The 12,853-nt window shown below is 38.4% G+C and overlaps 1 protein-coding gene across 4 annotated transcripts in view; it reads right to left on the reverse strand.

The window, feature by feature from the left end:
• The window catches only part of eif4g3a (eukaryotic translation initiation factor 4 gamma, 3a), a 75,878-nt gene that overhangs the window by 43,477 nt on the left and 19,548 nt on the right, over positions 1-12,853 (reverse strand). For 3 of the 4 annotated variants that reach the window (XM_061726931.1, XM_061726930.1, XM_061726933.1), the window contains 3 exons: positions 10,280-10,372; positions 8,298-8,330; positions 617-637 (listed from right to left, as the gene is read on the reverse strand). In XM_061726931.1, the coding sequence (XP_061582915.1) occupies positions 617-637; positions 8,298-8,330; positions 10,280-10,372 (147 nt within the window). The remainder of the gene's footprint in view (positions 1-616; positions 638-8,297; positions 8,331-10,279; positions 10,373-12,853) is intronic. The other variant, XM_061726932.1, reaches the window with a different exon arrangement.

Raw genomic sequence — 12,853 nt, forward strand, 5'->3', positions numbered from 1 at the left:
CCAGGAGGGAAATCACCTTTAACATAATAAATCAGCCTCAGTGGCTTTATTGTAAAATGGCTTGTGGAAATCTGGGAAAAGACCAGGAAACTGTTCATTAGCAGACACCCAATGACAGTCTCAGTAAAACTGCTGGCAAAGCAAGAACTACAAGTAAACAGACAAAACAACTTTCTAACAATGTCGACAAAAAGGAGCTTTTTGGACCGGAAACAATAACGCGACTGCACTTTTCAACAATCTGAAACTATTTCTACTAAACGTTTGACACAATACGAATAACATTTCATATTCTCAACAGATGGCAGACATACTATAAGTGAACAGAAGGAAAACAAACATCCTAGATAGAAATATGCTGCATCTCTCTTTTGAGCCATGCAGTTCATCTACCTGAGCAATGAATCGAGCCGTATTACAATTATGAACTAAAAAGTCGAGTGATGATCCTCAACAAGAGGAAGGAAAGAAGACAAGGATAAATGATATTAGAAAAGAAGAGTATATACTACAGCTAAGATTAGGGGGTGCACAAGGTTAAAAGTTAGGAGTTAGAGGATCATCCTCATCATGCCATGCAGGTCTGTAGACTTTTTACACAGAGGTCAATTATTACCTGGATGGGTCTGAATCCTCCCTTGGTTATTGAAAGCAGGAAAGAGAGAAAAGCCAATTGGGTGACACACTGGTAAGATTCAAGCAACCACACACAAACAGAAAACTGCTCAGTTACTTTCATGCACCTGACACAGTGACTGCTCCCAAGTCACTTTGATCAATGAAAATTGCTCATTCAACAGATGACGACCTCCGAATGAGCACTGGTTTATCATGTAGTAGGTGGTGACTAGGGCTGTTCGATTAATCGATTTTAAATCGTAATCGCGATTATGTAATTAGAACGATGTCGATGAACGATTCACGACGTGAAAATCGTAAAATCGATTTTTAACTTTTTTTTTTTTTAACCTTGTCTGCAACATATTAATGATTGATACCATATTAATGATTGATGGAAATACCTCTCAATACCTGCGACAAGTGCCCCATCGGAGAGGCTCTTTAGTGTAGGAGGGGGCGTTGTAACATGCCACCGGGCATCCCTCAAGCCAGATGCGGTAGACCGGCTCGTGTTCCTCACAAAAAACTTGCAAATGTGAATAGCAAATGTAATGACTGACATTACACACCTCTACCTCCTTCATGGGTTGCATTATTATTTAGCATGCAAAGACCCAGTTTAGTTTAATTAGAAAATGTCTTGTTTTATTTAATTGGAAATATAACTTACTGTATGTTTGCAAGTGCTGATTTGCTGATTTTTTTTTCAGAGATAAAACTTTATATTTTATTACATTTTGTAAAACTTTTTTTCAACTTATTTTACAGAGTTTTGCACTTTATTCATTAATTTTTGGTTTAATAAGAGCAAAGTTTGCACTTAAAGCCCAATGGGGCAAATGTTCAATAAAAAAACAGCATATTTGAAATCATTTCTTTGCCTTTTGTCAATTCACAAAATAATCGTAATCGAAAATCGGATTTTGAGAGAAAAAAATTGAGATTTTATTTTTGAGCAAAATCGAACAGCCCTAGTGGTGACATGGAAGAAGTTAGTTTAAATGTCAAATCACTCATTGTTTTCATTAACAGGTATAATCTGCCACCCTGATGTGACATATGCACTAGCAAAGTTAATACTGGTGCAAGAGCTTTTGCATTTTTCTGTTTAAGAGTCATGTTTATACAGCAGTGTTCATACTCAACATACATACCCACAAAAACTGTAAATACTGTGCAAACCAAAAAGCATGTTTTATAAAGCCTGTAGATCTTTAAGTAATGCATTTTGAAGTCATCCAGAAATAAATTCATAAGGACCAGCTTCATGCCCCACTCTTTACCTGCTGACCTTTAATCATACTGCTCACTTCAAAGACCCTCATGAATTTTGATCCATAGAAATGAACCCGCAGCACTTCACGGTGAATAATGGCAACAATGGGTGCCCGTGAAAAATATGAAAGATGCACAGTAGTGTCAGTGTTCGGCTTGGGATACTGTTAAAAACAGCTGGATGCTACAACAAAGTTGACCGCATGGAAGAAGATCTGCACTGTGAATAAAAATGAGTTGCTCCGGGGTTATGAAAACATGACCCCTCTTCTTTTCATCTTATTCTATACCGTAGAAAATACCTTTGAATACTATGTTGTATTTCTGTCAGTCGTTGATCCAAAACTCTGCTGGTTTTGGGGGCTTTCATTAGAAGTAATCAGTCATAAAGTGGGGGCAGGGCTGGAACCTGGGTGGGCTGTACGAGGACGGTAGCCTCCGTACACAGGGAACCTGCTTAACCAACGCGCTTACAGGCTGGAAAGTTAATTACTCTGAGAATATAGCTAACTAGGAACCTTTTTTTTAGTTTTCTTTAAATGTGCCGTCATTGACTTATGCCATTACACCCTTCTTAATCACAAGCATCTGTTATCTAAATCCAACATGCACTGTACTTCAGGGGAGTATTTTTTTTCCCTTAGTTTTAATTTTAGATTAACCACATCAACCCGGGTGCCATTCAAACTCTTGTTTTCTTCAAATTATGTGTTCCTACCCCAATTGGACCTCATTGTTACTACAACTCTGAAAAGCGCTTGAGACTGTATTTGAGTCTATGCTATTTTATTTATTTTTTATTTATTTCGTGCATGGTAGTGCATAGTTTGACAATATTACAGTAGTACATTTGTACACTTCAATCTACACACCCATGACCGAAAAGGAGCGGGATCAAGACAAGTCTTATTTTACCTGCCCCTTATTCAATACCAAAACAAAAAGAACAGTCAATGTAACCAATATTTAGACTAAAATATACACTTAAATAGAAACCAACCACATATATCAATAGTACTGTTTAAGTCCCAGCCTATTCATGATCATATAACTTAAATATTTTATCTTTATACATTTTTTTGAACCTAAGTAAATTTGTACATTCCTTTAAATCATTCTGTAGACAGTTCCACAGTTTTACTCCCACAACCGATGCTAGGAAACTAATAGAGCAGTTCCATATATTTATGGGAAAATATCAATATATAATAATATATACACAACATTTCAATTAAAAGCTTCTCCATCCTTTCGCATGTAGACCTTTCCTAAATTTACCTCACATATGGTGAGCACAGACTATCATGCGGCACAAATAGATAAAACTGCTGTTTCAGTGATCCAACAAACGGTCAAATGATGTTGTTATTATGGCCTGTGGTACAAGTTCAAGGGAAATTGCCTTTCCAAAATGAGTGACATTTGCACTAACAAAAATGGCACTTGCACTTGTTTCAAGGTCTAATTTACAGTGAAGAGCTCTCGAAGAAACAATGGCTGCTTGTTTTAGTTGTAAGAAACCTCTGACTTTGGTATTCTGCTTCACTTACAATCTTTTTTTTTTTTTATACCTTATTTAAAAGAATTATCACAAAACAGTATACACGAACAGTATACAAATAAAAAACAGAACATGTGCCAGGGGTGATGTTTGTTATTCATGAAGATTAAACATATAATACAAGTCTACGGTTTTAATAGCCTTTTCATTTGTTGATTTTAGGATTAATTTCAAGTAAAGTTCCATTTCTTTCTGGAAAACAAAAAAACAAGGGGTTTTCTTTGAAAATTTACTCTTATGAATATGGAATTTGGAATATGGAATAAAAACAGATTTATCAAAAAGTAACATTTTCCTTATTTTTTAGAGAAACAATGGAAACCAAAAACAACATTTTCCCAATATAAATTAAAATCTATACCAAAGGAGTCAATAATAAATTTGCTAATATCTGCCCATAGTTTTTTCGAATGAGAGCAAAGCCAAAATAAATGGACAACTGTTTCTGGATGTAAATTACAGAAGGAACAATTTGTATTAATGTCCTTTTTAAATTTCTGCATGTAATGGTTAGCAGGATAATATTTATGTATGATTTTGTAGGAGACCTCCTTAACCTTATTTGTAAGTAAAAATTTGCTAGGAAGCATCCAAGTTTTTTTCCAATCAATATGATCTGTGAAACGATTCCAATAAACAGTAATATTAGGGGTAGCAACAATATCTTTTTGAAATAAGGCACTTCACTTACAATCTTAAAGATGACCCGCCTGTGAAGAGAAATGGATTTTCCACAAATGATTGTTAACGGGGTTGTTTTTTGTTTCTGTTTGAATCTATACAAATTCTTTGCTCTCGATTAAACAAGTTTCAGGAGGACAATAAGCGTCTTCTCCACGAGCATAAAGGGCCACTGTTCTGCTTCAACTGCTTTCCGATTCAACTTCCGTGGTGACACAAGAAATCCCAGCGCCAGTTTGTGACAGCCAAGGCACACATTCAAGTGTGTGTACACGCACACACACCAGAGCACCCGTTACACTTGACACCATATTACTAATAGTCTATTTAAAATGTGTCCGCACAGAAGCGTCCAGAAGGTGAGCATGTTAGATGGCAAGTTACATGATCCTGGGAAGTGGGAGCAAGTAACACATCAATCTTAAAAATGGCCAACTGCGTGAACCATGACAGTGTGAATCAACATACGCAAAGATAAAAGGAAGGCACATGGAGCAAATGTCAGCAGCCAAAAATGCCCAAGATTCTTAGCATACGCAAATTAATAAACATATACCACCTACATACTGAACCTTCCGACATAAACACATTAACATGTCCTCGAAAATGTTGGTTAGGCAATTGTCTTGTAGTACCCAGATCGTTATTTACACGAGTGTCATGAGCCAGCTGGATTTTAAATTAGGTGTAGGGGACCAGTAACAACTTGATTACATGGCCTGAGGGTCCCAGATGAAAGATACAGCTGCAGAAACTCTGAAGTGTGCGAAGGGGCTTTTGCATGCCCACCACACAAAGTTGGCACCTAGACTAATGGCACTTTTCCACTAGTACCTACTCGGCTCTACTCATCTCTGCTCGGCCCAGTTTCTGTTCCATAACAATTCAGCACCTGGAGCAGAAGTAGAAGGGTTGGACCGAAGCTGCTGTGACGTATTTGATTGTGTGATCTAAATAAAAACGACAACAGCACTAAAGACGTAGAACATGGAGGAGGTGATAGATGTGCTGCTGGGTCTGTGGCTTGTGTCCGATACCAAGTTAAAACATGAGAGTGAGAGAAGCTGAGGAGCTGGTATAAACCTGAATCGCCTACTCTAAAACAGTGGCTGGATATTACAAAAGAAATATGGACGATGGAAAGACTGACCCATATCCTGGGTTTGAGGGAAGGGCTATTTGAGAAGAGATGGCAAAAGTGGACATTTTATCTAGAGAAAGCATAAGGATGCGGACCTCTTTTTTTTTTTTCTTTCTCTTTTCTTTTTTTGGATATATTATTAATGTGCTAACCCACAAGTTTATGTTCATGTTTTTCTACTTTTTATTTTTATTTGTTTGTTGCACGGTGAATATACAGATAATTTTTGTAATCTGGTAAAAATGTGCAGTTGTAATAACCTGAAAATCCAATAAAGACAAAGTGACAAAAAAAAAAAAGAGTTAGAGAAGCTTAAAGCAGCAGCGCTTTTTAAATTTGTTTGGTTTGTTTGTCTCGGCGCTGCTGAAAAGTCTGTTGGTAGCCACGAGCAGCTATGAAGTGACAGAGCTCCTGGTGGATCTTGTCGTTCCTTATCGCCCGTCTACATCCCTTTTTAATTCCCTCCTCAGCCACCAGGTTTATGAACATCCGCACCTCAGAGTTGGATCACCAAACAGACTTTTGCACTGGTCGAATAAAATGAACAAGAAGCCGTCAGAGTCGCTCTTTCCCTGATGTCACATCCTGACTCAGACGTCTGACTCCAACCCCCCGACCAATCGGTGGCCTGTAGTGTGATGACGTCAGATACAGCCCGACTCAGCCACTTAGAACCTCGGCAGAATAGTTACAGGAAAAGTATCTACTCTGCACGTTAGACCCCTAGTGGGAAAGCGCCAAACCGAGTGGAGGTGAGCCGAGCCGGGCTGAGTAGGTACTAGTGGAAAAGCGCCATAAAATAACTTTAAAATGACACAGGTAGGATTAATGCCACTGTTGAGATGTCGAACACTTTCACTGGATAGATGCTGCTTTTTTGGAATAGCTGAGCTTTTTGTGCTCAGCTGATTTTCCTTTTTTCTCCTTCACAGGAAAACAATGTTCAAGAATAGTAATGTTTTTGTTTAAACTTCAAACAGTGTTTTAGCGGTACCTGGAAAAGTGGAGATACTCTTTTCTTTACTAACGTTACAGCAACTTGTGAGACTAGTTTGCTAATTTTGGTCAATACAAAAATGGTTCAGTGGCCTTTGTACATAACTGCTGCTGCTTGACATCTGGGATAATAACATTATTATTAAATAAGGGCCCTAAACTTTATGCCAAATTCTAAACAATACATGCAATGAAGGAGACTTCTAGCCAGTCACAGCCAGAGATGAGCTGGTCACACCTGTCAAATATCACGTGACGTACATCACAGGAGACTGTTGCTCGCAGCCATAAGTCGGCACTGCTGCTTCAGCCGTCCTGCGTCGGCAGGTCTGTCTGGATTCTGAAATGCTTCCCAGTCCATGTCTAGTTCTCAGCCAGATTATGATCTTCCATCCAGAGGTTTTTGTCATCAGTGTTTTTCTTTTCCTCCCAACTTGCTAACTTTGGTTCACCTCATTTTTGGGGTTTTGCGTTTGTAATTAGTTTAGATTACTCTAGGCTGCGTTTCAGATCCTTGGGCATCTTTGCTACATGTCTAATAGACAGTACAGAACTAAAGATTTTAAAAAGGAATAACTTTATATTTCCAATTACACCTGATTTATGAGGAGTCTTCGTTCCCAACAAGTCGGGTGTGACATGCAGATGTGTGTGGTCTAGTCATTTGTTAGAGGAAAACACATGTCCTCCCCCACAGGAATTACTGATGCAACATAAGTCTGAAGCTGGAGGTGGAGTGTGATGACTTGACATCAGCCGAGAATCAAAAACGCCTTCTAACCAAAGTCTAAACATTATTACTCATCATGCTAACAAACCAGTAATTTCTTGTCAGGCTTCAGAAAATAATAGACTGATATTTACCATGAAAATCTATTTCATTCAAGACCTAAAAATAGGTCAAATGTGTGTAGAAACTATTTCACAGGACAATTAACATCACAGTTCAACCCCACATTTAGCACTGAAAGTAGCACCACTGATCTTAAAGAGTGTATCACATGAAGCTACAATGAAGGACAAGACTAGGCCTGTGTTGAAAAGATCGATTCTCCGATTTTAAATCGATTCTCATATTAATTCCTAAAAATCGATTCATATTTCTAAAGATCGATTTAAAAAATAAATAAATAAATACATTTTGTTTTTTTTCATCATTACATTACAACTTTTGGTATTTTTTTGTTTATGCCCAAAAAAGGAATATTTTGTTGGACACGAGAATAACTGGTGCCATGTTTTTGCCTTTAAATATGTTTAAAGGTATGAAACATTAAAGTTTTCTGTTATAATTGCATAAATTGTCTATATTTCTTTGCTTTATATACTGTCTTGGGGTTACATTTGCATAAATGTTAAAAACCAAATTCTCATAAATGGGGAAAAAATAATAGCGATTTCATCCGTCTCTGTTTCCTCCCTGGATCTGTTTGATAATTCTGACCCACACGATGTTTCTGAAAGCAGTTCTATCAGCATTCTGGGAGCTGATTGGTCCTTACAGCATCATTAGCTGCCAATACTTGCCGTTTAATCTCAATATAATACTAGTATTAAAATGTTGCATAACTAGACAGTCATATAATTCATGCAACAGCTGAAAAAAACGTTTTATTAACAATAACCCAAATCAATATCGGATCGAATTGGATCGAATCAAAGCGTGATAATCGATTCTGAATCTTAAGAATCGGAATCGAATCGATTCTTGATATTCAAATCGATCCCCAGCCCTAGACAAGACTATTGTGGGTGAGGCATTTACTCTGTAAAGCCAAGTTACATATTTGGTGTATTTGTACATAAGTGTTCGCGCATAGCACACGCAGTATGAACTGAGCTCAAACCTGACAAGCCCATAGCATCGGCAAAACCATTCTTTTTTCAAGATAAGGAAAGAACTTCAAACAAATTTTCTTTAGGAACAGCTGACACCCAACAAACAGCTCTTTGCCAGCAGGGACAAGCAAAATGCTTTCATGATGATGATGCAAAAGAGAGCGTTCAGCGGGGGTAAATTACCTGATGGTGAGTTGGTCGAGGGCCCGTGGCAAACTGGTAGAGGAAGGAGGACAGGTCCAGCAAGGATATTGAAGCAGTTATGGCAAAGCGAAGAGAAGAAAGGGCACAAGAGAGACACAGATGGAGTATAATATCAGCAATGGAGGCAGATGCTTGAAAATACAGTACAAAAATCACAACCAGCAACAAAGCTTTACAGACACATGAAACATGATGCAGAACCAGTCCTTAGTCATAGCTTGTACTTTGAATGATAGTTTTCACTTTGTACTTATATATGTGGTTATACACAATATATATATACACTATATGTGGTTATAAGTACCACATATAGTGGTTATTTTTTGATAACAAGATAATGTGCATGTAAACACACACTGACTGAGGTCTGGTTAGGTTTGCTCTCCCGATGGCTGCCGAGCAAGAGCCAGGTGAGGTTTGTAAATAAAGTGAATGTGATTAATCATTTTCACTAGGCTTTTCATAGTCTTTCACAAAAGATCAAATTTTATTTTAATATCCAACAAAAGGAGCCTCAGAAAAACTGAAATTACTCTTAAAACAATATATGAAGATACAGACAAGCTGGGTCGACGCAGACTCCAAAGCACTGCTCTACTAATGTGGTTTCTTTTCCTTTAAGATAGATGGGCGTCCATACCCAGTTAGCTTCCTAGAGGAATAAAGTTGTGCACACCTGTGTCACACATTGAAAATTCCCAACTCATTGTTACTTATCTAAACTACTGATAAGGTATCTGACAAAATCTAGAAAACATTACATCCAACTCTAGTGCTCCTCTAAACTCGTCTTTCCAGACTTTTTTCCCCCTGGCATTTCAAACTTGTATACAAAAGAAGTTTGGATGTAGGCACTTCGGGGCTGATAAGATTTAAAAACAAGTTATTTTAAACAAATGCCAGCAGGTGACTGGAAGTATGAATTAGTATATGAAGCAGCGCCCATGTAAGGCCATTTTGAGGCAAATTTCCTAGAAACAACAGTACAGGGTCATCACACTATTACCATTTTTCCTCGAGAAAGTCTCCACAAACTACTAGGGTGGACAGCAGGCAGGCCAGTGCAGGGCCCTGTTCTTATACGGCCATGTCTTCATCATGTGTGCATCATATTACTGAAAACAGATGTCCCTTGAAAAAAGTGTCTTGAAGTCTAGAAATGTTGCTCTAAAATCTAAATTAACTTTTCTAAATTAATACCGTCATTATAAAGAGTACTTCGCTTTTGCCAAAGATTCTGATACAACAATATGCAATCAAATAACTTTTGCACTTGCTACTGGCAACAGCAATGACAGCCCTCTGCTTCTTTGGAGCAGAGCACACACTACTCATTCTTTTATTTAAAATTAAAAAAATATAATCTGATTCATTTCACCAAAATACACATGTACCACATACATGTCTGGTGGTTCATCTCAGAGGATTTCAAGAGCATTTAACATAATCCCTGAACAGTGTTAAAATAAAGCTTTCTTTGTTCTTCAAGAAGCACTACTGGGCACTACTTTTTGAGCCACAATATGATTTGTTCATCTGCTGACCCCAAACTGCAAGAATCATTATTATAATTATTACCATGTACTGTTGCATGCTTTAAAAACAAAAAAAAACATAAATATGACAACTACTAAATACACACTTAGCTTAGAGAGTGTGCTTAGATAAAAAGAAAAAAAATCATGAATAGAAGTTAAGATGAAAGTTAAACAATGACAACAGTACAAACTCTTACTGTGTCCTATGAAACATGCAAACGCTGACACCTAACCCACACGGAACAATGAAACCTGATCAAATCAAGAGCCAATACTCAAGTACCTAGCCAGCGTGATCATACTAGGATCAGTCAACAACTACTGAGCTTCTGCAGCTTTTTCACCACAGATCCCTCTTTCACCGACTCTGTGATCCACCGAGTTGCTACACATTTATAATATATAAAGCAGCAAAAGACTCACCGGGCGACTTTGTGGCTGTGCATTCATTGGCTGTGTCTGGGCAGAATATACTAAAGGAGCGGAGCCAGCATTTTGCCCAGGGTTGTATGGAGACTGTCAAAGGAACAAATAAAAGAGAGGAGATGTGCTTTGCTGTATACTCATCAAAAACTGCACAGGAATCACATCACAGCACGCCACACTCAAAAGGAGAGAAGAATACACCACACATCACAACATTACATTACACAGGATGTTGCTGGGGGAAAGTGTTTTCTGTCAGGGTTTGTGTACGGTGTAAAAGGTAATTAGTACACTCAAAGAATGCAAATCCTTTGTTTCTTTATTCCTCATCTAATGTAGCAGAGAAGGGTTAAAAACTATATTCCACTTTTTCTTCAAGCTGCTGATTGTTGATATGATTGTAATGACTGTCTAAATGCTTGTGCCGGCTGACAAACTATTTATAGAAGGTTGGTGAGATACTAGATCTGCTTTAGTGTGAGGCAGTGAGCCAGCAGGCTTTAACAGTAAAAAGCAACAACAAGATTCCTCACCAGCATAGTCACACATTTCCACAGACGCTGAGTCACGGTGTCAACATGCTTGTGAGTGCAGCGAGCCAGGCACAGATGCCAGCTTTGCAGTAATGTCACTGTTATCGTCTGTGATCAATGGACTGACCTTTTCCGACCACACCTGTATGCATCTAAATGATAAGGGGTATTCCAATGGAAATTAAAGGCCATACATGCCCTCACTAAAGGCTGATGAGGGGAAGTGAATCATCTTATGATACTCAGGCCTGATTTATTTCGGCTCAGTCACTCTCAAATTTGTCATATCCGATCATGTCTTCATAACCACCACTGATGTCACTGTAGTTGCAGTGGAAGAGGCTCAGTCAGGCTAAATTGTACTGCTAAATATATTAAGTTCTTCACAATTTCATTCAGACATGCCTGCAAGGGTCATTAAATGAGGCATTTTGCCAACGTTCTCAGTCTATTTTAGTGATAACATGCCATTATTTCAACAATTTATGTTTAGCATGGCAAATTATAATCAGCTGAAGAAAAATAACATGTTTACATTTTTGAACAATCAAAGACAACACTGTGATAGGATGCCTGTGAAGTTTTAAATTCCACTACAGACTACGTTTACATGCAGTCAAAATTCGGGTTATTGCTAATATTCCGGTTACTAAAACATTCGGAATATTTCGTTTACATGCGTGAGCAAACAGGGTTATCCCTGTATACATGGTGATTAATCATTCGGGATATCTGGATCAAACCAGCGACGCGCGGAGAACGTCATGACGCAATTCCCGTCATTTCCGCTTCTTCTTCCTGTATCCAAATTCAAAACAAATGCTGTTTCGCGCAACTTTTCTTCCACCTTCTTGTAAATCTCGCTATCCCGGTACTTTCTACCGTCTACAAATGCCAAAATGTTCATATCCTTCATTACATTTATGAAGTGATTAGTCTCCTCCTCACTCCAAAAGTGTGGCGATGTCTTGCGTTTCTCTGTGTTTATAAGAACTTCCTGGACTCAAAACACCAAGATTCCTTGCGAACAGAGCATGCGCAGAAAACAAATTCCTGTTCCGTTTGATGGGGATATCCCGTTAGGCGTTTACATGACCGAATATTCGGGTTTTAAAAAGGAGTAACCCAGGGGTCATAATCAGGTTTTTAAAAACCCGAATATGAGCAAATTCGGGTTATTCAAAAGGGGTTATTGGTGTTTACATGGCCGTGCAAATTCGGGTTATTGCCAATATTCGGGTTTTAAAAGGGTTATTGACTGCATGTAAACGCAGTCACTGGTGTGTGGGACAATAAAGCCCTGAATCCACCGAGCTGTTCGGTACGGTCCGGTACAGTTCAGTACGGTTTGGAATGGTCCAGAAAATTCAGGTGAGTGTTTCCACTGCAGGTGGGACCGCCACGGCGTATTGCGGGGTGTAGACCTAATGCCTAGCGTGGCGTCGTCATAGTGCGACGACAACAAAAGCGAAGCTACCATAGAGACACTGCCAACAGCAACAATGACTCGCTTTTTCAATTCAATAAACCATGTCTACCTCATACTGCTGCACCTTTCACTTTTTTTAAAATTGTATATATATGTTAATAAGAGCTGTCATTTCCCTATTTACTGTACAGTGAGTGAAAATAACCGAGGCTAATTCCCTGTCTTGTTTGACCTGACTGGCCAAATAAACATGATTCTGATTCTTTTGGAGCCTCCAGCGGTCAGTCCAGGAACGGTGTCGAATCTTAGTCCCGCATGAGACCTGACCCTTGGCCCTTGATCATAGCTAAATTTATTTACCATTACTATTCATGGTAAGCAGTTCAGATTTGCGTTAAGTTCAAAGTGATGCGTAAATATTACTCACGTCTTGCCTTACAAGTTTGAGTATCGTTACACCCATTTACACATTAAGCCCACCCATTCGGTTCCTGTCCGATTGATGGAGGATTGCTTGTTTGAAAGTGGCTTCAAAATCTGATCTTATTTTTGTTTTATGCTCTAACCATCAGATTTACACTGTAACAGAAAGTTGATCATGAAAATAAC

Source organism: Cololabis saira, chromosome 8, assembly GCF_033807715.1.
Source record: "Cololabis saira isolate AMF1-May2022 chromosome 8, fColSai1.1, whole genome shotgun sequence".
Taxonomy (NCBI): domain Eukaryota; kingdom Metazoa; phylum Chordata; class Actinopteri; order Beloniformes; family Belonidae; genus Cololabis; species Cololabis saira.